At 39.5% G+C, this 25303-nt stretch overlaps 14 protein-coding genes across 14 annotated transcripts; 7 read left to right on the top strand and 7 right to left on the bottom strand.

Annotated features, from left to right (window-relative positions):
* Positions 1 to 148: 148 nt before the first annotated feature.
* MRPS17 (mitochondrial 37S ribosomal protein uS17m) lies at positions 149 to 847 on the top strand (the record flags this gene model as incomplete). The annotated part of the gene is made up of 1 exon (XM_018132931.1): positions 149 to 847. One exon carries the CDS (start codon positions 149 to 151, stop codon positions 845 to 847), a length of 699 nt encoding a protein of 232 aa, XP_017988420.1.
* A 70-nt stretch (positions 848 to 917) lies between these two features.
* RBD2 (putative rhomboid protease RBD2) lies at positions 918 to 1706 on the bottom strand (the record flags this gene model as incomplete). Its single annotated transcript, XM_018132930.1, has 1 exon — positions 918 to 1706. The coding sequence occupies one exon, from the start codon at positions 1704 to 1706 to the stop codon at positions 918 to 920; it is 789 nt and encodes a 262-aa protein (XP_017988419.1).
* A 297-nt stretch (positions 1707 to 2003) lies between these two features.
* On the bottom strand, positions 2004 to 3041 carry HUT1 (UDP-galactose transporter HUT1; the record flags this gene model as incomplete). Its single annotated transcript, XM_018132929.1, has 1 exon — positions 2004 to 3041. One exon carries the CDS (start codon positions 3039 to 3041, stop codon positions 2004 to 2006), a length of 1038 nt encoding a protein of 345 aa, XP_017988418.1.
* A 381-nt stretch (positions 3042 to 3422) lies between these two features.
* Positions 3423 to 5135, top strand: SRP68 (signal recognition particle subunit SRP68; the record flags this gene model as incomplete). The annotated part of the gene is made up of 1 exon (XM_018132928.1): positions 3423 to 5135. The coding sequence occupies one exon, from the start codon at positions 3423 to 3425 to the stop codon at positions 5133 to 5135; it is 1713 nt and encodes a 570-aa protein (XP_017988417.1).
* A 273-nt stretch (positions 5136 to 5408) lies between these two features.
* Positions 5409 to 6701, top strand: AW171_hschr53370 (uncharacterized protein; the record flags this gene model as incomplete). Its single annotated transcript, XM_018132927.1, has 1 exon — positions 5409 to 6701. The coding sequence occupies one exon, from the start codon at positions 5409 to 5411 to the stop codon at positions 6699 to 6701; it is 1293 nt and encodes a 430-aa protein (XP_017988416.1).
* A 381-nt stretch (positions 6702 to 7082) lies between these two features.
* Positions 7083 to 7883, top strand: AW171_hschr53369 (HER140Cp; the record flags this gene model as incomplete). Its single annotated transcript, XM_018132926.1, has 1 exon — positions 7083 to 7883. The coding sequence occupies one exon, from the start codon at positions 7083 to 7085 to the stop codon at positions 7881 to 7883; it is 801 nt and encodes a 266-aa protein (XP_017988415.1).
* Positions 7884 to 7966: 83 nt separating this feature from the next.
* On the bottom strand, positions 7967 to 12955 carry IQG1 (Iqg1p; the record flags this gene model as incomplete). The annotated part of the gene is made up of 1 exon (XM_018132925.1): positions 7967 to 12955. The coding sequence occupies one exon, from the start codon at positions 12953 to 12955 to the stop codon at positions 7967 to 7969; it is 4989 nt and encodes a 1662-aa protein (XP_017988414.1).
* Positions 12956 to 13323: 368 nt separating this feature from the next.
* CIN2 (GTPase-activating protein CIN2) lies at positions 13324 to 14223 on the bottom strand (the record flags this gene model as incomplete). Its single annotated transcript, XM_018132924.1, has 2 exons — positions 13324 to 14087; positions 14142 to 14223. 2 exons carry the CDS (start codon positions 14221 to 14223, stop codon positions 13324 to 13326), a joined length of 846 nt encoding a protein of 281 aa, XP_017988413.1.
* Positions 14224 to 14481: 258 nt separating this feature from the next.
* Positions 14482 to 16623, bottom strand: AW171_hschr53366 (HER137Wp; the record flags this gene model as incomplete). Its single annotated transcript, XM_018132923.1, has 1 exon — positions 14482 to 16623. The coding sequence occupies one exon, from the start codon at positions 16621 to 16623 to the stop codon at positions 14482 to 14484; it is 2142 nt and encodes a 713-aa protein (XP_017988412.1).
* Positions 16624 to 17053: 430 nt separating this feature from the next.
* On the bottom strand, positions 17054 to 19846 carry RTP1 (Rtp1p; the record flags this gene model as incomplete). The annotated part of the gene is made up of 1 exon (XM_018132922.1): positions 17054 to 19846. The coding sequence occupies one exon, from the start codon at positions 19844 to 19846 to the stop codon at positions 17054 to 17056; it is 2793 nt and encodes a 930-aa protein (XP_017988411.1).
* Positions 19847 to 20033: 187 nt separating this feature from the next.
* YAR1 (Yar1p) lies at positions 20034 to 20621 on the top strand (the record flags this gene model as incomplete). Its single annotated transcript, XM_018132921.1, has 1 exon — positions 20034 to 20621. The coding sequence occupies one exon, from the start codon at positions 20034 to 20036 to the stop codon at positions 20619 to 20621; it is 588 nt and encodes a 195-aa protein (XP_017988410.1).
* Positions 20622 to 20951: 330 nt separating this feature from the next.
* On the top strand, positions 20952 to 21800 carry SUI3 (translation initiation factor eIF2 subunit beta; the record flags this gene model as incomplete). The annotated part of the gene is made up of 1 exon (XM_018132920.1): positions 20952 to 21800. One exon carries the CDS (start codon positions 20952 to 20954, stop codon positions 21798 to 21800), a length of 849 nt encoding a protein of 282 aa, XP_017988409.1.
* Positions 21801 to 22038: 238 nt separating this feature from the next.
* ADD37 (Add37p) lies at positions 22039 to 22569 on the bottom strand (the record flags this gene model as incomplete). Its single annotated transcript, XM_018132919.1, has 1 exon — positions 22039 to 22569. One exon carries the CDS (start codon positions 22567 to 22569, stop codon positions 22039 to 22041), a length of 531 nt encoding a protein of 176 aa, XP_017988408.1.
* Positions 22570 to 23852: 1283 nt separating this feature from the next.
* On the top strand, positions 23853 to 25256 carry RVB2 (RuvB family ATP-dependent DNA helicase reptin; the record flags this gene model as incomplete). Its single annotated transcript, XM_018132918.1, has 1 exon — positions 23853 to 25256. The coding sequence occupies one exon, from the start codon at positions 23853 to 23855 to the stop codon at positions 25254 to 25256; it is 1404 nt and encodes a 467-aa protein (XP_017988407.1).
* Between the last annotated feature and the right edge of the window lie 47 nt (positions 25257 to 25303).

Genomic DNA, 25303 nt, shown 5'->3' with positions numbered 1-25303 from the left:
CCTGTATGTCACGTGATGTAGTCATCTGATGTGTCACGTGAGCGAGTCAAAAATTTTCACCAGATTTCAGTCTAGTAGAACTTATTCAGTTGAAGCTGTATGTCAAGAGGGCAGGTATTCAGTAAAAACAGTTTAAAAAGGCGGCATCATGGCTCGTACTAACTTTGTGGGGATGGTTATCAGCCAGGGTAAAATGCAGAAGACTGTTAAGGTGCGCGTGGAGAGGAAAGTGTACAATAAGAAGATTAACAAAGAGATGTTCCATCGGAAAGACTTTCTAGTGCATGATGAGGGAGAAGTTTCAAGAGAGGGTGACTTGGTCCGTATAGAATCAACAAGACCAATTTCTAAGCGTAAGAGCTTTTCAGTTGCAGAAATCTTGAGAAACAAAGGTCAGCAATTTGCAATGTTCGAGGCACAGTCGAAGAAGATCGTTGCTCAGGAAGAGAGAGTAAAAGCTGAAGAATTTATTAATAGAAGGGTTACGAAACAAAAAAATGATAGCATTTTACTTAACGACCTTGTAAAGTTACAACAAGCGCATGCAGAGAATAAAATCGATAGCGAAGAAGTTCGCGAGATCCGTGAGCGCTACGGAATCCAGGAATTCACTCCAGAAAGTCTAAAGAGCATTTTACAGCTAGACCTGAAGTCTTTGGAAGAAGATTTAACTCGCCAGCGGAGTTCAATTGAAGCTGTCGCTAATGAACTTCAAGGACTAATGGCCGACGAAGCACGTGCGGATGAATATCTTGCATCTAAAGGCATAGAGAACGCGGCTGAAATGAAGAAACATACCAAGAAGAATATCTTGAGAAAGCATCTTCTAAGGGAAAAGAACCTGTAATTATATTATTAGCCTAGAGCAACCATGACTTGTAATTAAACCAGTATAAAAATTATATAATAAGGTGGCATCATGAACCGAGAACTCTACCCTGCCCACGGTAGTTGTCATTATTGTATAATGGCAACTGATCATCTTGATATATAGAAGTGTATTCCATTGAGCGGTCGACACTGGCCTCCCTATAGTAGGTAACGATTGGCGGGATCATACCGATCCACCGATCGAGCCAGTGTTCTATCTTGGAAATAATGGAGGTGGGTGGGACTAGCACAGCAAACCAATTCTCTTTGAAGCCCAGCAAGTAGCCTAGTCCAAGGCCGATGAAGTGGCCCCAGAAACTGCTTCCCGGGAACAGGACAAAAACGACCATGAGGACAACAACGGGAGAATACAGCGTAGGGAATTTATAGTTAGCAGTGATCTGGTAATGAGGGCGGAAACGAGATTCTTTCACAGCATAGTATCCAAATAACGTAAAACACCAACCACTAGCTCCTCCGACTCTAGAGTTGGGGAATAGCAACATACCGACCAGGCAATAGATTATAGCGGTAAAAAGGGCCAACAGGTTAAGCATCACTCCTGTAAACACCGTACCGTGGGAAGCTTCAAATAGACTCAATGGGCCAAATATCGATATACAGTTAAAGAAGAGATGCAAAAAGGACATGTGAGCTAGGGGGTATAATGTAAGTCTATTAAGCTTAATGCCTTTCAATGCGTCTACTTCCAATACGATTGCGTCATTAATAGGTAATATCCAATTCAATGCATATAAAATAAACATAAATATGCACAGACCGGCGGTTAGTGCGCCAGGCTTGGGCCCTGAGGGTATGTATGACCTCCAGTTCATTTTTAATGGCTAGATCTTTGTAGTTTGTAATGGTTTCGCGGTTGCTGAGTTGTTGTAGTTTAAAAACATTAAAGTTGTCCTTAAATAGTTTCTGACAGACTAGATGAACAAACAGCAAAAGACAGACGGTTTTAAGGTATGGAATCCTAGTAATATCAATGCGTTTTGTTACTTGGGCTAATTGCGATACTTTGCTTTTGAGAATTTAGCCTATATCGATTGCTATCCTAAAAGCAGATATGCTTCCTAACCTACAGGAAAGAGTGGGCATACCTATGCACTATGTAAATGATATATCTAACTTTGCTTCTGCTTCTGTTTCTGCTTTTGCTTCTGTTTCTGCACTGGCACTTTCTCTTTAACTGGTTCAGAAGAACCTATCCATTTCAGAGCAGCCTCCCAGATAATCCCTCCAAATACTATTAGCATTCCGATCCATTGTATGTAGTTGACATTGTGACCATAGACAACAATACTCAACAGCATAGACATCATCTTACGTGTAACTGTAACCATAGTGAGAACAAGGGAGCTGTAGTGCTCTAACGTGTAAAATATAAAGCACTGGCCGACAGCACCACATACTGCGTATAACAATAAATAGTGCAGGATTTTAGGATCCATTTGTATCTGTTTAGTAGCCCTTTGCCATTGATTACGATCCCATAGCACCAGGTATAGCAAGTAACTTACAACCACAAACAAATTCAGTGCAAACATCAGATGCGCGCCTGTGATGCGTTTCTGAGAGGGCTTCTTCAGGAGCTTATCCTGGGTAGCATTTGTAATACCGTCTAGGAACAAACTCAGCCCCAAAGTAAGTAATCCATATAATGAACTATTTGATGGAGGAAGCTCTTCTGCAGAAGGGTGACTACCTAGACTGAAAAGCGACATTCCACCGCTCACTAGCGCTGTCACGATCTTCTTTTTCCGCGGAATACTAGTCCTGTACACGACCAGGTGCACCATCATAATTGGAATCAGTTTGCAGCTTTTTGCCAGCATGTATGACATATAATCCACATAGTGAAGTGAATGGCTCGCTATTGGGGCCGACAGCGACTGCGTTAACGAAATACCTAACAAGTACTGAAACTGATCACGAATAAGCTCAATGGGGCCATAATCCGTTTTCTTAGCGGCTAAATAAGCACCACCCATCACCATCGCAAATAGGGCCTGAACAAGGGCAATAAAACACGGGTGTTCAAACCTGGCGCCCGAATTTTGCCATATTTTGGTATTTAGCGGTTCTTGAGTCAATCCCCACGTTAAAAAAGTTGCATAAATACCAAGTATTGCAATCAGCAACTTAAGACTTGATTTAGGCATTTGATAACCTAAGATGGCTTCTTAAATGGGGATCTATTGAATTTAATACTCAGAATGTTGTTAATTAAATGCCAGATAATGCGAATTCACGCCAATAAAAGTTAAATTCTATAAATGAAAAATCATTTCTACACAACATAAAGAAGCTCAATCAGTCCAAATTCCTCAGTTCTAAGCCTGATATATTAGATCCAATACCCCGGCGAAGCAGCAAGGGTCCAAACCATGCCTTTGAGGTTATATTGCTATACTTTAATATTCTAAAAGTATCACGTGATCGTATCTTCTTACTTTTAACGAAAATTTTTTAATGTATGACGCTTTGCCCTGGTATTTCTGCTACGAATGACGATAAGTTAAGCTCTATTCCGGTCAATTGCCATGCCATTCTCCCCTTTGGATGCCACTTATGGGCGTAGAATAGATAGGTTGCTTGAAACGGTCTTGGATTTTCAAAAGTATCACTCTACCTTGAACTTCAAGCTTCAGAGTCTTAGACGTCGGTTAAACCTTACTACAAGAGATACAAAGAAATATTCATCCAAAGAAAGGTATTCGAAGATTGATAAGGATGCTTATTTGAAGAATCGAGTTATTGCGGTGTTGGTTCTGCTTCATGCTGAGCGTGACAGTGCATTTGTCGAAATGTTGAAGTTGAGGGCTAGGCAACGGGGTAAGTTGAAGAAATCTGAAAAGCGCCTGTTAACTACCAGACTAAAAAAGGCTGTCTCCACCTGTTCTAAGTTATTGGAACTTACCGAAGACGATGATGATTGGGAGATTCGTGCAGAGCTTCAAATATATGCCAAACTTGCAATGGTAGAGTACTTATTAAGCGGCAAGCACGCAAAGAGAAAGGATTCGGAAACTATTTCCCGTGAGCTTGCAGTGGTTTTCTTAGCAATTAAGCATTTGGAAGCAAAAAGGTTTGTATCCAGTGAAATTGCGGATTATGTTGTTTCACGTTACCAATATGCATTGCAACAGCATTCGCAGAGCTTCTCTGCAGCAGACGTACGGAACTTCTCGGTGCAGCAAGGCGCCAATAATAAAAATGACCCTCTAATGCAACTTCTGTTTGCCAATGGATACGAACTTCATTCGGGAGACGTTCAGCTGGATGACACTGCCCTTCCTGATTCTGTTCACTGGCTGTCCTACAGCTGTCACATCGGTAATCCTAAAGTTGCACAGCTTTTCCACGATGTCCAAAATATGGAGATGGCAGGCCTTTCGGCTTACGACCAGAAGCTGCTCAAGTGGGATCAGGTGATCGCTGCCCAGAAAGAGTATATGGATGAAGAAGACAACGAAATGCAGGAACAAGACGGCCAAATTTTACTAACGTACTTCAAATACAGTAAGTACTTTACCGTTATCCAGCGTGACAACATTCTCTTTCAACAATTGTGGAAACAGTGGTTGCAATCGGGGAAATCCAATCAGATAACAAAGTACAAGCAATTGGAGCGTATAGTAGGCAGCTGTACTTCTTATCTTCTAGAGGTAATGGAATTGCCAGGTGTTTATTCCGACGACAAAATAATGGCACAATTGGAGCTCGCCATAGCTTTCTACAAAGAACATCTAGTTGGCGGCTGTCTGGCTCCTCTCTACGAGTCCCGTGGTAAATATCTGGAAGCTCTTGCTCTGTACAACAACTCTCTTAAAAAACTAAATGCTGCCAAGGACGCCTTACATGACGAGGACTTTACATTACCTGGTCTTAATCTCGCAGAGAAAACGCAGAGCTTCATTCAGCAACTCCAGGATAAATGTCAAAACGTTTATGCACTTGCAGAATACTCAAAGGCTACACAGCATCCTGCATCAAAGTTCACTCCCTCACTGCTTGAAAAGCTCAGTGCTAACCTCGCCATTACCTACAAGGATATTGACCTCGATAACCTGTTCCCACTCAATCCCCAAATTAAACCCGTCTGCGCGAAGCCATCGGTCCTCGACTTGGCCTTTAACTACATTGATGAAGCTGACTTGGATGTTCCATCGCAGCCAGAAACTGACCTACGTGTAAGTGATGAGCCATCGTCAAAAAAGAAGAGTATCTTCGGACTATTAGGTCGCTGGATTTAGTCACTTGAAACTAATTGTTTTGTGACCATAGTCTACCCCTTTTATTAACTATATATATATATATATATATATATATGTATATGTATATGTATATGTATAAATATATGGCTTCTTATGAAGCTTATCTTTTGTACTAAGGCGATATGTTGAAGTTGTACCTTTCATTTTATGTAGGTTATAAAGATTTTTTGGTCTTCACGAACCCTTTTATCTTAGAATACTTGATAACAGTTGATAATCGACTCTTAGCATACCAAAAGAAGGTGTTCACGCATGACTCTTCACTTGCGTAGAAACTATAGATGCTGGATATGCTTAGAAGAAACAAGATGCTTGTTCTCTTTGCCATCCTGGATTAGGCATGACTGTGGTTGCGACTTACAAGTTCACAGTAAATGTCTAATACGATGGCTATTTGTTAAAAATGAAAGAATATGGATTGATTATGGCTCTAGTGATTATTATAAAGTGGATTCTATTAATGAATTAAGAAGAAGAATATGTTACGTAGTGGATAACCATCGCGACTTCCAGGAGGATATCGATCTAGCAGAAGCTGTTGAAACCGTTCCGGCAATAGGCCAAGCTTGTGCAGTGATATTTGGTGTTGCTGAAATGGTCATTCGAGTGATGTTTCGTATTCCATATCATGATGCAGCGTCCGAGAACGACCTTTGGAGGGGATTGCCCGTAGAGCTGGTGTCATGCCCCCAATGTAAGAAATTCATCAAAAACCGGCGATTTACTTGGAATAATGGATCATACGCCTTGCGGTTCTATAAGATTTATAGGATATTTTCTAAGTATGTGGCGACCGGTTTTGTGTTTTGGCTATTGTACAGTAATCCCTGGAAGCAGTTATTGAAGATCGGCCTTTGGACTTTAAGACAAGTATTCCCTGAAAGTGTTTTACAGCTGATACTAGAAATCCCTAATACAGCAGCATTGGATGTTTACACATCTTCCATGCCAGCAATTCAAAACATCCCCTCCAAAATATCATTCCTTATCTTCGGATTCCCGATATACTTAGCTGGCCTAATTTGTGGACCGGTTGCATTTGCAGCTATAAAATACGCATATCCATGGACCCTTGCCGTTCAGTGCAGTAAGTCGCCCATACTTTTGAAAATGATCACTTTCCAATACCTGGCATCTACCTTGCTCTCGAAGTTTCCTACTTTAATTTGGTGTCGGACGTACCAGCAATCCAAAAGGATCCGGCCGTACTTCCAACAAAACAAGGAAACCGCAGAGTCTTTATATGAACGCAAAGGAATTATTAAGGTTACTTGGATAAGTTGTATTGTTGATTTCGCTGTAGTTTTGCATTGTGCGAAATATTTGTCCTCGCGCGTACTACGTCACATGCCCTTCTTAGACCGTGCAATCTTAAAGTTAGAGCCTTACGCTACTCCGGATGAATGTCTATGTATCCAAAACGTTTGTTCATTAATTATTGTTACAGCTTGTAGAAAGTTGTTAAACTTCTACTTAGAACGTAAAAGATTGGATGAATTAAAAGAGCTCCAAGAAATGGTTTACGATGAACTCGATGAGAATTAAAAGCACGGAATTCCTTCCCGTAACAAAGGTCCTATATTATTGACATACAAGCATGTTATTGCAGTTGTCACAGTAGCCAATGACCTTAGTAAGATATTCATATGTAGTAGCTGGAGACAAAAATGATTATGTAATATAATGTACGACAGGAAGTTCGAAGTAAACGACGTTGTCGCAACATCGAAGGGATTAAAATGGCGAAATACCTACTGTACGCCACAAATTCAACTCTCGACTACCAATTGCGCTAGACGTTTTTATTGCATTTCTTTAAATACCTGGAACTCGAAGTAAATACTGTACTTAAGTAATTAGAAATATAGTTAATCACTATACCGATTTAAAACGAAACCAAAATCCTAGGTTATCCAAATCCTGGGAATGATAGATGTCTATTTTGATAAGCCAAGCACAATCCCATGCAAGAAAGACTTACTTTCTGAACAAGATCACCCTACGAACTCGACGCCTGAGGATTGCGATGTCTCAAATGATCCGGTAGAGACAACGAATTTTGTGAAAAATGCTTGGACTTATCTTGATTTCATCGATTCTTATTTTTCCAGGATTGAGAGTGGATATCCTACAATAGCTTTACTTATGCGCATCGTGAGGGCAGGTGCTATCATCACCCGACAACTTTTATGTGCTGATGCTGCATTTGGATCTCTTCTCGGAATTTCAGATTTCATTACTCCTACTCATGAGAAGCTGTTATTTTGGTTTGGATTTCCATTATACCTAGCAAGCGGTACACTTAGGGACCCTATTGGGGATGCACATAGGTTGCTATTTGCGCTTGAGATCGTTTGTGGAAGAGGTCTTCAAAAATACGGGACTTTGACACCAATTCTTCTGTTGTCATTACCTTATTTTTATCGATCCATATGGGTTAATAATAACGCTCATTATGATATTTTGGCGGGTAATGGGGATGCCGGAGACCTTACAACCCCGATCAATGATTCATTGATATGGCCAATTCTCGGTAAGTTCCTAAATCAACACGTTCTAAGCAGGTTGCCGTATTACAGCAATTTATTGGACTCTTGTACAAGGACGCCTGAAGAGGCGCTGTGGTTCGGCAATATTTTTGGATGTTTCCTTTTATTAATATTAAAGGACAGTCTTATGTGGATGATTATGCGGTCTGATAGGATAAGAGGCCATATCGGAATGTAAGCACTTTCTTTCCCAGCTATTGCGGGCACTGGAGGTCTCGATTACATAGACTTCTGTACTTTCTGTAACTGGTTAACAATCGACTATACTTTTGTTTGTCTGAGATACACCCCGCATAACAGGTCTATTAACCGAGATACTCTGAGTGTGATAAAGTTATGGACGTTAAGCTCTGCATTGCAGTCTTCAGCTTCTTTATTCAGCAAGTCGTTAAACTTTACTACTTCTTGGTAATAAAATTTCCTGTTCCTGGAATTGGTGATAGTCAGCTGGAAGTTTTCTCCGTTGGTCGTGGATATCTTAATACCACAGTCCGGCAGCCTATCTATACTTGAACCAGAGATGCTTGCCTCAAATTCATGTCCTGCTGAATCCACTCGGCTGAGTACACCATTTGCACGCAGCTGTTTGAAGCTCCATCTATGACTGGTATCTGATGAGCTTAAAGACCTATTACATGGTATCTTCATACATGCATCTTTGAAGAGCTTGCTAAATCCTGATCCTTTATTAACGTAGTTGGTATAACTGTTCGCCTTCTGTATCCGCTTAAGTGTTCTTGTAGTCGCAATATCAACGGCTGTAGCTAAAAGGGACAAGTATTCCCGCTTCTGGTGTAAGATATCACAAACACTTTTTAGGGAAGATAGATCTTCCTCGTCGGTAATTTCAGGTTCATTTCTTCTGCGGATTGAGTTCGAAATATCAGCTAGTAGAGATTGGTAGTTATTAGAGGAATTTATAGAACCTTCTTGTGTTAGTTCCAATATTAGTTGAATAACATGTTTCTTAAAAGCAACATAGTTGTTAATTCCAGGAAAGTTTTTATGCATGTCATTCCTGATTTTACGGTACTTCCGTTGTAATACCAAAAATGTCCTATCGTCTTCAGGATAAACTTCACTTGTTAGTAGGTCTGTAATGCTAGTGTCTACATCTTCTACTTGCATCAAGTAGCAAACACCCCTCTTAGCCTTGTTATAAGCTTCAGTAGATTTGATATCTGCCAACGGAAATTGGTAAGCTGCAGGTTCTAATTCCAAAGATAAGACATCATTATTACCACTTGATGAACTTTCCATTACACGTTTCATTTGTTTTAATAGGCTGATAATTGGATCACCTTGGGGAAGATAACTTGAATGCGTTATAAACATCCCGATTATTAAATCCAGGTATTTTTGACGAATTGCCAAAGAAGGTCCTTCCTTAGCTGCAATATCTTTATACAAAAGAGCCCTAAATTCTTTCCCTAAATCTGTTGAAATGGGCATGCTTCTTAATAGATCTATTATTTCAGGTCTAATATCTCTGACGTAAGAGTTTAATGGCTCGTAAAATCCCGTGAAGTCCTTTAGGCTGAATATGGTAGACAGTGTATCACATATGATCTTAGTTTTATCGTCCATGTTACGAACCTTATCCTCAAAACCAAAATTGGAACGCTTGTAGAAGAATTCGATGATAACATGTTCAACCAGAACTTTTGAAACTGCTCTTAACGCATCATATTCATCAGAACTTTTCCTGGAAATGGCTCTGTATGCCAATGTGCATAGGTATCTTATTTCAAGTGGTATTTCATCTTTCAGGTTTGTTAACGCCATTCTTACAGATTCAGTAACTGACCATATATTCATCATGTTCTCCACGTATTTAGCTCTCGTTTCGGGATTTGCAATTGCTAAATGAGACGCTAGTGGTGACTTAGATGGATGCAGCTGTTGGTAAATATTGGCTGGATCACTTTCAAAATCAACTTTAATATTGTTGAATGTAACTAAGCTTTTGGAAAATAGTGAGTTAAGTTCAGCATTCTTATGAATTTGTAGATATTCCGAGAGCAGTGTTCCCCAAGCGGAACTTCGATATCCTGAAGTGACAAAAACATCTTTCGAGCTTTGATTGATATCATCATTCATCAATTCAGCGATCATGTTAATGAATAGCATATTCTCTCTATACGGTATCAGTCCATAATTTCTTGAAAACAATTTTGGCATATGTGTTATGCATAATTTATGCTCTAGCTTAAACATTATCTTCCAGTATTTTGGACTAACCTGTAGCAGGTAGCAAATCTGACTGTATAAACTGTTGCGTTCTATAACAGAAGATGGTGCTATTTTCGTGAAATATTTCTGAAGGTTTTTCAAGCCAGCCTCCGACATAAAGTTGCTTGCATCTATCCCACGCTTTTCTAGTAACTTCCACTTTACCGCTAATTTCAGTACTTTCGACTGAAGCCGTAGGATTGCTTTATTATATTCATTGACGCTATTCTTTTTGAGTTGTAATACAGAAATTTCATCATTTATTTCACGGTCATTTAAAAGGTGTACAAACTTTCTAACTGACCATAAACCTGGACTATTAGACGTTTTTAGTTCATTGAAGGCCATGTGTTGCTGATAAGCTCTTATAGCGCTCTGTAACTTGATTGCTGCATAAAGGTTGCGTCGATAATAATTAACATTGCTGCGAAGTTCAGATCTTAGCATTGCACCCCGTATCTTTCCCTGGAATATGGTTATAAAATTCCTCTCTATAACTCCATCGACCAACTCAATTGCAAACCTAGTTAGGATACCTTTAAGCTTAGCTTGTATCAAGATAATTTGCCTTATATTTCCTGATGGTCGCTGAATCAACTTCATATTTGAACGAAGTACATAGCCTTTCAATAAGCCTACCAATTTATCAATAGATGGAATAGCTTCTAGGAGCAAGAGTTGTAAGCTGTTTAAGTTCTGACGCTTTAGATTGCCTCTTATCTTGGCTTGATAACGTTTAAGAATCACTTCAGTGTCCGCAGTGTAGTGAACTATGCAGTGGTATTTTCTTCTAAGTATTAAGCTGCGACATAGACCTTGTAAACATACTATTGTTGATGAGCGTTCATTTAATAGCTCTACTTGGCTCTTTAAGGCCATCCTTACCAATACTCCTCTAGTTTGCAACTGGAATTGAAGAATTGAAGCAGATAAAGATTGTGCCTGTTCATTTAATCTTCTTCTTATTATGAATCCTCTGGTGATGGATTGAATGCAAGTTATAAACCGTTCAGAGTCTCTGGGTAGCAGTAAGCGTCTAAGAAGCAGGCCCTTGATATGTGACTGTAAGTTGATAATATTTTCCTCGCAATAAGTAACATCTGACAATCTGGATTTACAACGTGTTCTCGACAAAACAGCCTTTGCAATGTTTTGGAAAGCTCTGATGAAGTTTTCGTTTCTTAAACATTTTATTCTCAAAGAATCGACCTTATTCCGATATAAATTCCCAATAATAATAGCCCTAAAAATATCTAAAGCCTCAACATCTATCGTAGGCTTTGGCTGTATTTTACCCAATTCACGACAGCGTATCAAGTGTCCTCTCGCAATTGCTATGAATCCTTCTATCTCAGGTACGAAGAGATCGATTTTCCTTCTTTTTATGAACAATTCAAAGCGCAAATTTGAGCCTCGAGCATAGGCTTGCATTTTAATCAGAGTATCCAAAAAACTACTTTCAGTCATTCGCTGTCTCCTAGTAGGAGAATATGACGGTGTAATATATGAGTAGCCGTACTGCGTTAAGCCACCGTAATCATGCTCAGGTGAGTACGGTAACTCGGTGCCGTATGCAATTCGCCTCGAAATACCTGGTGAATAATATGAGAATCGGTTTATGTGGGTATTGTAATTCAAGTTTGTGTTAGTGGTTCGCAAAAAAGGATCTGAAAATAGCATTGAAGCTGTTCTGGATTCCATATGAGGCTCTTTAAGGTATGAAGGTGATGTATAGCGGAGAGATGGGTAAATTGCTTGAGCAGTTTGCTTTTCTGGTGTAGTAGGCGCGTCTTCTTTACTGAAAGTTGTAGATTTCTTAAGCTCTGGAATATTACTTGAGTCGAGCATAGGGAGCTCATACTTAGGGGCAACAACTATTGTATCTTCATCAGTTGGATTAGTAGGAGTGCTCAATTGAGTTTCTGAAATCTGCGGACTATTTAGCTCACGGTCATAATTTGAGCTGATGTCGTCTTGTGTATTAGGTTCAGGGGTTGCTTCCGCTTTCTTTAATGTCCAGTCCTTTATTAGTCCTTCATTATTATTTGTCATAGTATTTAGGGCAAAAGACGCACCTTCACTCTTAAAGGACCTAAAGTTCCTAACATTGGGAAGTCTACGTTTGCACATTCGAAGGGTTTCCTCAGAAAACTCGAGCGTTCCAGATAGATTCAAAATCTCTGGAACCTGTCCAGAATATCTGGCGTTCAAAATACTGGCCAATGCGTGCAATGTCTCGAAAACCTTTGGCAAGTCTTTCTTCTCATATAAATCAGTCAATTCGAATCTGAAAAGGTCAGGGACGCCGACTTGGTCAGTTAAAGCGAAAAACGCATTTATATTTTGAGTATGTTTGAATTGCAGCCTACCTGGAGGGATTATATTTGACACAAGATCAGGCTTAATAATTTGGGTCAGTTTAGCTAGAAAGTAACCATCCCTCATAGCGTTGCCTGTTGCAAGCTCTAACTCATCGGGTAACTCTTCCTTGATGACTTCTTCTATCCATCTCTTCGCTTCACCAACCCTACAAAGGAACTCAAAGTATTTTTTATTGTCATTGGAAACATTCGCAACTGTAAGTTTACGTTCTACGTTTGGAGTAGTATTAACTGCAAATAACTTCTCTTTTGGTTTACTGATAGTTTTTGGAGGACTTTGGGTGCTTGCTAAATTCTTCTTAGTACTATCATTTTGTTTACGTATTGGAGTTTTAGCGGTCTCATTATTAACTTTCAAGACTGGTTTGCTGTTTTTCTCAGACTGTAGAAAGGGACTATTGAATATTTTAGACCCTAATCCAGAATTTACAGCAAAACTCCGATTCTCTTTATCCTGTGCATTTCTAACAGATAGATCTAATTGCTTCAATGGCGGCGATTTCTTAAGGGAAATTGTATTGGCCTGGGAAGATGAGATTCTGGATAGCGACCTCGTATTTTTAGGGCCTTGTTGTTCATTATAGTTCTCAAAGATCTTGCTCCTTTCTTTAACAGGGGAGCCAATATTAAAAGCCATACTGCTTCGGTAACAGCTACAGTATTAGAATCAGGTATACGTAAGGAGCAACATCCTTTGCAGTTCTTCATATGTCTTTTGATGTAATTTTAAACATAGACTTTTCATTTGTTTACCATTTCCGTATTGGGCAAGAACTATCTGGCCGGAAAATCTTAAAACAATAGAGATAAGTTGAGGTATACCTTCAGAACAGCGTGTAAAAGCATTCAGATTCCATTGGCTTATTTGACATATTTAAATTCGTTAAAATGTGACAGCATAAAGCTGCTATAATTAAACAAGCACTTATCAACGAGAATGAAGACTAAACACTTAATCTTTTCTCACGTGATACGATGCCTTCGATGCATTTAGATCTAATACCGCTATTCAGCTAACCATTTGCTAAAAGCATAGCTTTGCTTACCAGTTGATGTAAACCCTAGATTGCTGAAATTTTGAATAGTAACTTTTTCGTTACAACTTTCATCAAATATGCATGATGCGCACTCTTCAATAACGACTGTTTGACTTGTACCTTGCCCTTCCTTATAGATACAGAGCTTGCAGGATTTTAAATGGTGTAGCCTGATCTGAATATTACTTTTAGAAGGGCATATGATGAATATTGTGCAATTTTCACAGTGTTCTATAAAGATACTACCTTGATTGAAAGGTATTGGCTTTAAAGAAATATCTGATGTGTCGGCGTGGGAAATACTTAACGCAAATGAACTTGGAAACGCTACGCTTTCGCGGACTGTAACTCTGCAATTCTTCAAATGACTATAATGTGACTGCTTCAAATCTAGAACTATGTCCTCATTTTCTGTTAATTTTGTAGGACTACAGGGAACTTCTTCATCTATCGTAATTTTGTTTTTGAATAATTCATTCTGTAGAGCTGGTAATTTCTGGACACTGGCAGGTTTGCTCTTGAATTTGAACCGCCTACCTGCTACGGATGTGGTGGAATTGCCGATTCTGTTTGCATTTGTTGCTTTCAATAGTTCATCTATTCTATTTGAATATCTTTCTCTGTCATACGATGAGAGCAAACCAGAAATATCCGATAACTCACGAGATACACCTATTATAGTATCCTTGACCTGCTGAATATCATTACCTGCAGATATCTTTGATGTGATTCCTATTTTTGTCAGTATTGATCTTCGTAAAGGGATTCGTGTGAACTCTTACATACTATTATCTATGTCATTGAATTCTCTACTTAGAGTAACAGGGTCGATAGAACCCGTTTTGGTTCTGCTAAAGTAGTTGTTCATTAGTTTGCACGTAATAAGTAACTGTAATTAGGAAATTTTCTACCTAATGAACTAACCTGTATTTACACTTTGAAAATAAAATTTCAGCACCAAAAACTACGGGGAGTAAGAAGATGAATCAAAATAAATAATTTCTAAATCCTAACGAGCCGCATGTTGTATTAGATCTATTTTATACAGGGGTTACAAGAGTAAAACAATAAACATATAGTGATTGCAATTTCCGATTAGAGAGAATTAACCGTAACACCGAGTTACTTAGTCAACTTCTTCCATTTCAGTTTCTGGAGCAGCCTCCTCAACTGGAGCGTCAGCATTACCTTCGGTTGCTTCAGCACCTTCAGCACTTTCAGTGACATCTTCGTCAATGTTCAATCCTAGGGAAATCAATCTGTTGATTCTGGTAGCGAAAGAAACTGGTTCTTCCAAAGTGAAACCAGAAGTCAACAAAGCGGTTTCGTACAACAAGGTGGTCAAGTCCTTAACGGTTCTGTCTTGGGCACCGTTGTCTTCAACTCTCTTCTTCAACTCCTTGATGATAGCTGACTTTGGAGAGATTTCGAAGATCTTCTTGGAAGCCATGTAAGAAGACATAGAAGAGTCTCTCAAAGCTTGTGCCTTCATGATTCTCTCCATGTTTGCGGACCAACCGAATTGACCAGTTCTAATAGCAGCTGGTGCATCAACCAACTTGTATGATACAACAACCTTTTCGACATGGTCACCCAAAACTTCCTTCAAGGCAACGGTCAATGGCTCGAATTCCTTGATTTCTTGTTCTCTTTGAGCCTTCTCTTCTTCAGTCTCTTCCAATTCGAAGTCCTTGGTGATGTCGACCAATTGCTTACCCTCGAACTCCTTCAATTGTTGGAAAGCGTATTCGTCAATTGGGTCAACCAAGAACAATACCTCGAACTTCTTAGCCTTCAAAGCGTCCAAGAATGGAGACTTTTCAACAGCCTTAATAGATTCACCTGTGATGAAGTAAATGTTCTTTTGGTGCTCTTGCATTCTAGTAACGTAATCAGCCAAAGAAGTTTGTTCATCAGTTGATTCGGTGGAGTTGTATCTCAACAACTTAGCCAAAGCAGCTCTGTTTTGAGTGTCTTCGTGAATACCCAACTTAATGTTCTTAGCGAAAGCGGAGTAGAACTTCTCGAATTGCTCAGAGTCTTCAGCAATCTCGTTGAAGGCTTCAATTAACTTCTTGACAATGTTCTTCTTGATGACCTTCATGATCTTGTTTTGTTGCAACATTTCTCTGGACAAGTTCAATGGCAAGTCCTCGGAGTCCACAACACCCTTGACGAATGACAACCATTCTGGAATCAACTCTTCAGCCTCGTCAGTGATAAAGACACGACGGACATACAACTTGATGTTGTTCTTCTTCTTCTTGGATTCGAACAAATCGAATGGAGCTCTCTTTGGAATGAACAAGATAGCTCTGAATTCCAATTGACCTTCAACGGAAAAGTGCTTGACGGCCAATGGGTCTTCCCAGTCGTTAGAAATAGACTTGTAGAAAGCGTTGTACTCATCTTGGGTAACCTCAGATGGATTCCTAGTCCACAAAGGCTTGGTCTTGTTCAACTCTTCTAGTTCCTTTACGGTTTCCTTGATCTTTTCAGTCTTTGGCTTTTCTTCCTTAGATTCTTCGTCCTCATCGACTTCTTCCAACTTTGGCTTCTTGTCTTCATCTTTTTCTTCTTCCTTGTCCTCGTCCTTGGCCTCGTCGGCAACTGGAACTTCCTTTTCAACTTCCTTGGTAACCATCAATTGGATTGGGTAGGAAACGAATTCAGAGTGTCTCTTTACAACTTCCTTGATTCTCTTCTCTTCCAAGTATTCCAATTGGTCCTCCTTCAAGAATAGTCGCAAAATAGTACCCCTGCCGATCTTTTCGTTGGTCTCATCCAATGTAACGGTAAATGACCCACCAGCATTGGATTCCCAGATGTATTGTTCGTCATCGTTGTGCTTAGAAATAACTTGGACTCTGTCAGCGACCAAAAACAAAGAGTAGAAACCAACACCGAATTGACCAATCATAGAAACATCTGCACCAGCAGATAAAGCTTCCATAAATGCCTTAGTACCAGACTTAGCAATAGTACCTAAGTTGTTGATCAATTCTGCCTTGGTCATACCAATACCAGAATCCCTGATTTCAATCACCTTCTCTTCTGGTCTTGGGGTAATTCTGATAAATAGCTCTGGTTCGGTTTCTAGAACCTTAGAATCAGACAAAGATTGGTATCTAATCTTGTCAAGAGCATCGGATGCATTAGAAATCAACTCTCTTAAGAAAATTTCTTTGTTAGAATAAACTGTATTGATGATTAAACTCATCAATTGAGTAATCTCAGCTTGAAATTCATAGGTTTCTTGGTTAGACATCTTGCCTCTCAAATTTTCAGCGGAACAACTTCTGATCTTTGACTACATTTGACAAGTTAAAAGGAAGGTTTTCATTATTACGCCCACCTTTAAATAGATTTTCTGAATAAACAAAGAGGTTGTGATCGCTTAGCATTATTTTTCTAGAAAGATCTATGAAACGTCGTCACGTACAAAGTGATAGAATGAGGGAAGTTCTTACAGTTCCTAAAGAATCATGTAGAACATTTAGATAGAGGGAGTGGATACAGTACTGTGGTTTCTGGCGACTATTAAGCAAACTAACGCTATTTACAGTGCCGTTAGAGTGTTGAATTTTGACAGTTAAAGTTAGTAAGATATGCACAGTATTTTTTTATAGGCTTTTTAGTTTCAACGCAGGTACCTTTTCTTGGAGGAACCGGGTTACCTGGCGCTAAACTCTGCCATGTTATTGGCTTAGGATATTTAGTACCTTGTCTATGTTCTCACAAACTAAATAGTCCTGTTCTTCAATGCGAACATATTCTAGGAGACTTATCAGCTTTTCACGGTTGTACTGCTCTGGGATGAATTCAACAGCAGAAGTTTGCATTATGTCGTAAATTAGGTATATTGCGCTTCTTCGCATAGTTGTAGCGGTTTTTTCAAGTTGCAGTATTCCAAAAATACAGTCAAGTGTATCAGTAACATATTCAGCTATTGCAAGAGCGTTGGCTTGGAAAACCAGACCGAGAAGAGACATTGCGGACATTCTTATGCGGTTGTCTATCGCATCGCGCTGTGGTATAGTAGATAGGCATGTTTGCACTATTTGGACTGCGTATGTTCCCTGGAACATTTCACCTTCGGCGGTTATGTAGTTGACAAACACTTCACCTATGCGAAGCACTAGGTCTAGTTTGTAAGCGGGTTTGGTGTCCCTATATGTAGTTAGTAAGTATGGTATACTTTGGTCAGGTGACAGAAGACATATCTCAGAGAGACTTTTTATGACGTTGAGGTAAACGAAGGGTTCGGGATCTTTTAGCTGATGTATATGGAGATCTAGGACGTGTTTCACGCTGATTACAGGCGAATTTTTCTTTATTAGTTGGCGTAGTTCGTGTAGAGCGTGGGCTTTTATGGGTGCCAGGTTGTCGTTAAGGTTTGCGAGAGCGGAGTCCAAGACCAACTCATCTATTTCCAGGCTGCTACTATGGGGTTTGTCCACATTGTTTAGCACAAAAGCTTCAATTTTACCAGATGCTATTGAGCAACTGGGGTTTGCAGGATATACGCGGAGTTTCTTTGATATATGTTTCAGAAGTGCGGTGTCTTTAGCGAGTGTCTTGCCGTCTGTCGATGAAAGAATGGCAAGCAACAGCTCAATGAGAATGGAAAAAGAAGTATTGAGGTGATTTGATTTGTCTAAGTCTTGTTCTTCCTCTTCTTCATCGTCAGAGTCAGGTTCCAATTGCGATGCTTGATCTGGGTGATTGTATGCAAAATCAAGAAGATCATAAATAACTTGTAGTACATCATGTGGTTTTTCTAGTAGGTTCATCTTAAGCTTTTCGTTCATCTGCTCCAGTAGCTTTAGATCGACAAGGGTCAAAAGGTTTTGAGAGAGATCACCCTGGTACGCATCCAGTGTGTTTGACTTTGACTGATTCTTCACCCAACGTCTCAAAGTTGATAGGAATACTTCCTTGGTGACAATATTATCATTCCACAGCGTTAGAAACTCTATCAATGCTTCGATAGCAAAGTCAACATCAAGCGAAAGTTGCTGTAGAACTGCAGTATTATCATCTTTCAAAGTTAAACGTTCTAAGATATTATCGGGCGATTTTGGAACAATATACGGCAATTGCGTCTCCAAGTTTATTTTGTATTCCCAGTTATCATGATCAAAGTTTACTAAGTTGTTCACAATATATTCCAGGAATTCAGTATTGGAGTTGACCTTCATGTAGGATTTTATCAGGCTAAATATGACATGATAATATGGAGCCGTATCAGAGGAACCACTTCCTGGCTTAAGCTTTTGATTCTTACGCAGGAATAAAGCATAAATCCATAGGTGTAAGTAAAATGATTTGGCATCATTGCTGCTAACTAGTGCCGCTATTACCTCAGTTGATGGATTCTTGGACAGTGAGATTAACACATTGATGCAATCGTTCAGTTGCTTTTCACTAAAACCTTCAGCATTTGGATTGAACAGTATCTTATTAACCCTTCTGAACAGAAAGTCTTCAACAATGCGTTTATTTTTATAATAAAACCCAGAGACAAGGTTGTTTAGAGAGCTCACCAGGATTGGCCTGTTCACTTCGGCTAAACCATCATAGATCTGCGGGAAAATGGCTAAGAAATATTGCACATTCGTTAGTGTCTTTGGCTTTGCAAGTAAGATCTGGTTTACTAATTTGAAGTTTTCAACATTTATTTGTTCCTCTTCTCGTACATTAACGACGAAGTCTATGACTGAAGATACTCCATCTGGCCTATTAACAGACAGCAAACTCAGCTTTAACAGTGGCAATTCCCTATACTTAGTACTAGTGGTAGTCCTTACAAGTAGCGTATAAACGGAGACCAATTGATATGTATCTTGAGTAGCTTCTAAGGCTTCCAGCTTTTCAGTATACTGCAGTTTTTCATCTGGCAGGTCAACTGCTAGTGAAACTAAAGCAGTTATCGCATCCAGATAACCCGTACCCTTTAAAAGAATGTCGCGAATCGTATCGCCTGGTTTTTCAGTTTTTTTGAATACATCATAGAATGTTTCTGCAGCTAACTTCAGTGTCTCTATATTCCTTACATGATTAGAAGGTACCTTGAACTCATTTCTCTCCTCTTTAAAATTCGCCAGCTGACGCTCGGGCAATGGAACACCTATCCCAAGAGGAAGATTCGCGTATATACCATGGATAACAATTAGGTTCACCAGCATGTCAAAAGAAGCCATATCATGAAGTGAAATCGGAAGCAGATTTTTGTCATCAGAAATCTTCTCCTTGTTAAGCACCAGGACATGGAGCCTTTTAAAGTAATCTAGGCATTTCAATACAAAAGAATGATTGCTATCACATGAAGTCTGCAAATAGACATTGTTTCCTTCACTACTTTTCACCTTGGAGACCAATGCTTCTTCTAGTTCACGAAAGAAAGCATCTATAGGAGTGTTGTTCGTGAATTGCGGACTTCGCTTTAGCACCTCATCAAGTTTTTTCGACTGGACACCATTATTCGTCATATCACTAGAATAGATTATGAGCTTTGAAGCCTCCCGTCTGATATATTATTTAAAGGTCATCTAGGTCTTGCGCAAAGGGAATTTTACGCATTATTTAATTGAAAAATTTAGAGTACATTTATTACAAGCGCAATGAGCATCTGAACTCATTGATACCCCATACAGAAGAAAACTCTCCAGAACTGATATGGCTTTGCACGAGGGCCCGTTAGATGAGGAAGATCAAGTTGCAGTCGTATTAGACGCCAGGTCGGGGGACCTAGACGGTCTTCGAGAGATTTTTACAAAGTTCATCCATCCAAAACTACTCATTGAATGTAAGGATCCAGAAACAAAATCCACCCCGCTGCACATGGCTGCAGCAAACGGTCATCTTGAAGTGATCAAGTACATGCTTTCTATTGTTGAACCTGAGAACCGCAAAGAATGGGTGAATTTGCAGAACCAAACTGGAAATACCGCTCTCCACTGGGCTACGTTGAACGGTCACCTAGACGTTGTTAAACTCCTTTGTGACGAACATGAAGCAGACCCTTTCATCAAGAATCAATTCGGTTTTGATGCCATTTACGAGGCTGAAAGCAAAGACAAAGAGGAAATTGAAACTTACTACTTGACAAAGTACGACGTTCAGCCTGAAGATAACGAAAACGATGACGAACCTGCTACGACATCAAATGTTCAAATCTCCGAAGGTACAGAAATTGAACAGGTCACTAAAGAGGCCACAGAAGTTCTAAATGCACGTACAGCAGACTTGAGCCTGTCAAAATAAGAGCATCCCATCGCGTTCTCCCTCCAAAAATAAATACCTCTACATAACTGTTATGAGACTAAGCTATACCAGTCAATTGGCATGCGATGGCCAGTATTTACGTCTAATTAGGTCTAGATAGGTAGTCTGAATTAATAAATCCCGTCCATCGTCTCAACGTATATAATGATGATTAACTCTGAAGACAGAATTCCAAAAAAAATTTTGTCATTATCCGTAAAATTCAATACAGTAACCAAATATTCTACTGGGACTTGTCATTAGATATAACTATCATACCCATTGGGATCTTTTTATTAATTGAGATATTAATATATTCGATTACCAATTATGTCGGATCTTGCTGCTGAATTAGGTTTCGATCCAAATTTAAAGAAGAAGAAAAAGACTAAGAAGGCTGTCCCGGAGGATTTTGCTTCTACTGTAGAGAGTACTCCAGATGGCGGCGATATATTTGCAGGTCTGAAGAAGAAGAAAAAGAGCAAGGAGTCATCCAAGGACGCAGAAGAGGTAGTAGACACTGAAGTCAATGAACTTTCAGAAGTTTTGGGAGATTTTAAACTAAAAAAGAAGAAAAAGAAGACTAAGGAAGTTCGATATGATGAGTTTGATAAAGAACTGGAAAAGGCAGGCGTAGCTATTGATGATTTGGCTAGCCAAGAAGGTTCGGCATCCATTCCTGAATCAGCATTCCAACAAGATATGGGCCTTCCTTATTCTGACCTGCTATCTCGATTTTTTAAAATATTAAGAGCTAACAATCCAGAGTTGGCAGGTGACAGATCGGGTCCTAAGTTTAGAATTCCCCCTCCTATCTGTCAAAGGGATGGTAAGAAGACCATCTTTGCGAATATTCAAGAAATTAGTGAAAAGTTACAAAGATCTACTGAGCATTTGATCCAGTATCTATTTGCGGAATTGGGTACCTCTGGTTCTGTTGATGGTCAAAGGAGGTTGGTTATTAAGGGTAAGTTTCAATCTAAGCAAATGGAGAATGTTTTGAGAAGGTATATTATGGAATATGTTACGTGTAAGACTTGTAAGAGTATTAACACTGAATTGAAGAAGGAGCAATCAAATAGGTTGTTCTTTTTGGTTTGTAAGAGCTGTGGTTCTACGAGGTCGGTTTCCTCCATCAAAACGGGTTTCCAAGCCACCGTCAAGAGAAAGAGATTTTAAACCCTCCTTCTCCATTCACTTCCAAGACAGTCTTTTCCGGCGATATAGATATATGGATAAAAGGTATAATAGCTGTTACTATTTTCAAAAAGTCGTTGTTACATTTTGTCAACTTTACAGTTGCTGCATTTCTCCAACGACAGTACATATTTTAACCTGTAATTTCTGTTTATTTTGTCTATTCGGTGGAATTCTGTGTTTGTAGTAGACTACTAATTAATGTTACATGTTGCACTATTTAGAAAATCGCATTCACAAGGATCTTGCGTAGAGCAGGACACCAGCCTGCAATAGATACATCCGAAACCATCCATTTTATTAGGATATCTTTAGCCTTATCCACGTTGTGGGGAATAAATTCGAAAAATTGTGTCATAAGGACAAGCGATGTTTCCTGATCAAGATGCAATGATATGTTATTTAGCACCTTTGTCTTGTAAAACGTATATTCGGTTTCAGGCATCTTCGAAGGTCGATTCAAAAGCTCATTAATCCGTTCCATCAATACCTGTTTCGATTTTGGAGGTTTTACCTCTTCATCCTTCACCTCATCTTTTATGGGGTGTGTAGCAGGTAATTGTGAAGATGTCCTCTTCTTTACATTGCCATACCGGTCTAGAACTCCATTTGATCCTCTATTCGTACGTATCGATACTGCTCGGTTAGATAAGAGGAACGTAGGACAATCGTTATATCCTGGAACATCAGCTTCAGAGCAATTTTGAAAGCTTTTTAACGTACCGTCTTTGGAATTCGAACTGTAAGTCATTTTCAAAAATAGTTGGTAATATTTAGAGGATTCTGTAGCCAACTAGAGGATATATAGTAACACTGTGTCTGCTAATCTCTCTAAATTTTTTGTACGTGTACTAAAGAGTTCATGTAATTTCCAAATTTGGCTCGGTTTATGTACAGAAGGTGACGCCGTAATCTTCGACACATTGCTATCGTTCCTTTGTGTCTTACTTAATCTAAAGACCAAGTAAAATATCTTCCAGAATGATTTCCAAGCGACATTCAGTGACGGCGACTTCAGTCAATCACTCATTGGAAGTCCAAATTGTTATCAATTAGGTTGATTTTATGATTTGCGGGGTTAGAACACGGAGTAGCTGAGACGGGAATGTACTTTTTTAAGACTTGTTGGAGCATAAAGTGACGTTGGGGAGCTTCAAAGGAATCACAGCTATGATCAGCAATCTGGTATTTAGAACTAAGTATTATTTTCGCATAGTTCATGCGTCCGTGTCATAACGTAAATTAAAGTGTCAGCGTCGTTTTGCACGTGACTAGTGGATTTCCCACGACCTTGGTAAATTATGACAAGTTGACAGAGGATTAACTTTGTATTTAAAGTTGCTGGAATGCCTAAATGTGTGCTATGAGATAGGGTGTTGCGGAGTGTGTAGGTGTACATAGGAAAATAGCGGGGCTAAGCCGAACGTGCTAAATTGTATCAGTAGCAAGTTGCGATTCTTTGCCATGTAATAAGGCTATAGGATCGCTACCTAGAAGGCACAGTTTATCTTGCTCCGTGCAATGTATTGAGGTAATCGTACTAGAGCCTTTTACAGCCTGCAGCACTAAAACGGCGTAATTGCGCCAAATCCTTGATACTAACGATATACGCTCGGATGATCTCCATTTGAGTATTGAAGATAGACATTTGGTGCTTAAACTACTCAATTGATCAGTAGAAACGATTTAGGACAGCAAGTTTATTACTCTTTTGAGGCCTATTCGCGATTATACAGTGTCGCAATTATGTTGCAAAGATTAAGTCAATAAAACTTCGACCTCACATTTATATATGCTGAATAACACCGCAAAGTGTCCTGAGAAGACCAAGTAAAGCTACAGGATCAATGTAGAGAACAGTCTACAGCTTACTTACTGGCTATACTTGTTGATTCAATGTAAAGGCTAATCGTATAACATGCTTGTCTAAAAATTTTATATCATGTAGATATTGTCAATAAATGGACTATATCACTACTAATACCAACGAATTGAAAGACAGTTGGCTAAAGTTCTATCGGTAGTTTATTTGATATGTCCATTCAGACTCAGGATTCCGGAGATTCTTCTTTGAAGTCGTTGTCTCTTATTGCAACGCACTCACACATTGTCGGGCTAGGTCTCGATGAGAATTTACAGCCTAAGCCAGCCTCTCAAGGGATGGTGGGCCAATTGCAAGCACGTAGAGCAGCAGGTGTTGTTCTAAAGATGGTTCAGAACGGAATTATTGCTGGAAGAGCAATTCTTGTGGCTGGCCCTCCCTCCACTGGTAAAACAGCGTTGGCAATGGGTCTTGCTCAGTCACTGGGAGCAGATGTTCCTTTCACTGCCATTGCAGGTTCAGAAATCTTTTCTTTAGAGCTTTCGAAGACCGAAGCTTTAACCCAGGCATTCCGTAAGTCCATTGGTATTAAAATCAAAGAAGACACTGAACTCATCGAAGGTGAAGTTGTAGAGATCCAAATCGACAGATCCATTACCGGGGGCCATAAACAGGGTAAATTGACCATTAAAACCACCGATATGGAGACTATTTACGAGCTAGGTAACAAAATGATAGATGGATTGACCAAGGAGAAGGTTTTGGCAGGTGATATTATTTCAATTGATAAGTCTAGTGGGAAGATTACGAAACTGGGAAGATCGTTTGCTCGTTCTCGTGACTACGATGCTATGGGAGCAGATACAAAATTTGTGCAATGCCCAGAAGGAGAACTACAGAAACGTAAAACGGCCGTGCACACTGTTTCATTGCACGAGATAGACGTCATCAACTCTCGTACTCAGGGTTTCCTTGCACTATTTACCGGAGACACGGGAGAAATAAGGTCCGAAGTACGTGATCAAATCAACACTAAGGTAGCTGAGTGGAAGGAAGAAGGTAAGGCAGAAATCGTGCCAGGTTTGCTATTCATCGATGAAGTGCACATGTTGGACATTGAATGTTTCTCTTTTATCAACCGTGCATTGGAAGACGAGTTTGCCCCAATTGTCATTATGGCTACTAACCGTGGTATATCGAGGACTCGTGGAACAAACTATAACTCACCTCATGGTCTGCCACTAGACTTGCTAGATAGATCGATCATAATAACCACTCAGAATTACAAGGAAGAAGAAATAAAGACAATTCTTTCAATTAGATCACAGGAGGAAGAGGTAGAACTTTCTTCCGATGCCTTGGATTTATTGACAAAGATTGGGACTGAAACCTCTCTACGTTACAGCAGCAACCTGATTTCCGTATCGCATCAAATCGCTCAGAAAAGAAAATCGAACACAGTAGACGTTCAGGATGTCCAACGTGCTTACTTGTTGTTTTTAGACAGCAAACGTTCCGTAAAATTCCTACAAGAATTTCAATCGCATTATATTGACGACAAGGGCAAAGTGAATATCTCAGTGGCCAACCAAGATGCCATGGACACCACAGCCTAATTTTAATAGAATAAAGCTCTTTTGTTATATAGTTGAATAAATGTCAT

This window comes from Eremothecium sinecaudum, chromosome V, assembly GCF_001548555.1.
Source record: "Eremothecium sinecaudum strain ATCC 58844 chromosome V, complete sequence".
Taxonomy (NCBI): domain Eukaryota; kingdom Fungi; phylum Ascomycota; class Saccharomycetes; order Saccharomycetales; family Saccharomycetaceae; genus Eremothecium; species Eremothecium sinecaudum.
The sequence above is the reverse complement of the archived record's forward strand: the minus strand, read 5'-3'. Positions and strand labels throughout refer to the sequence as shown.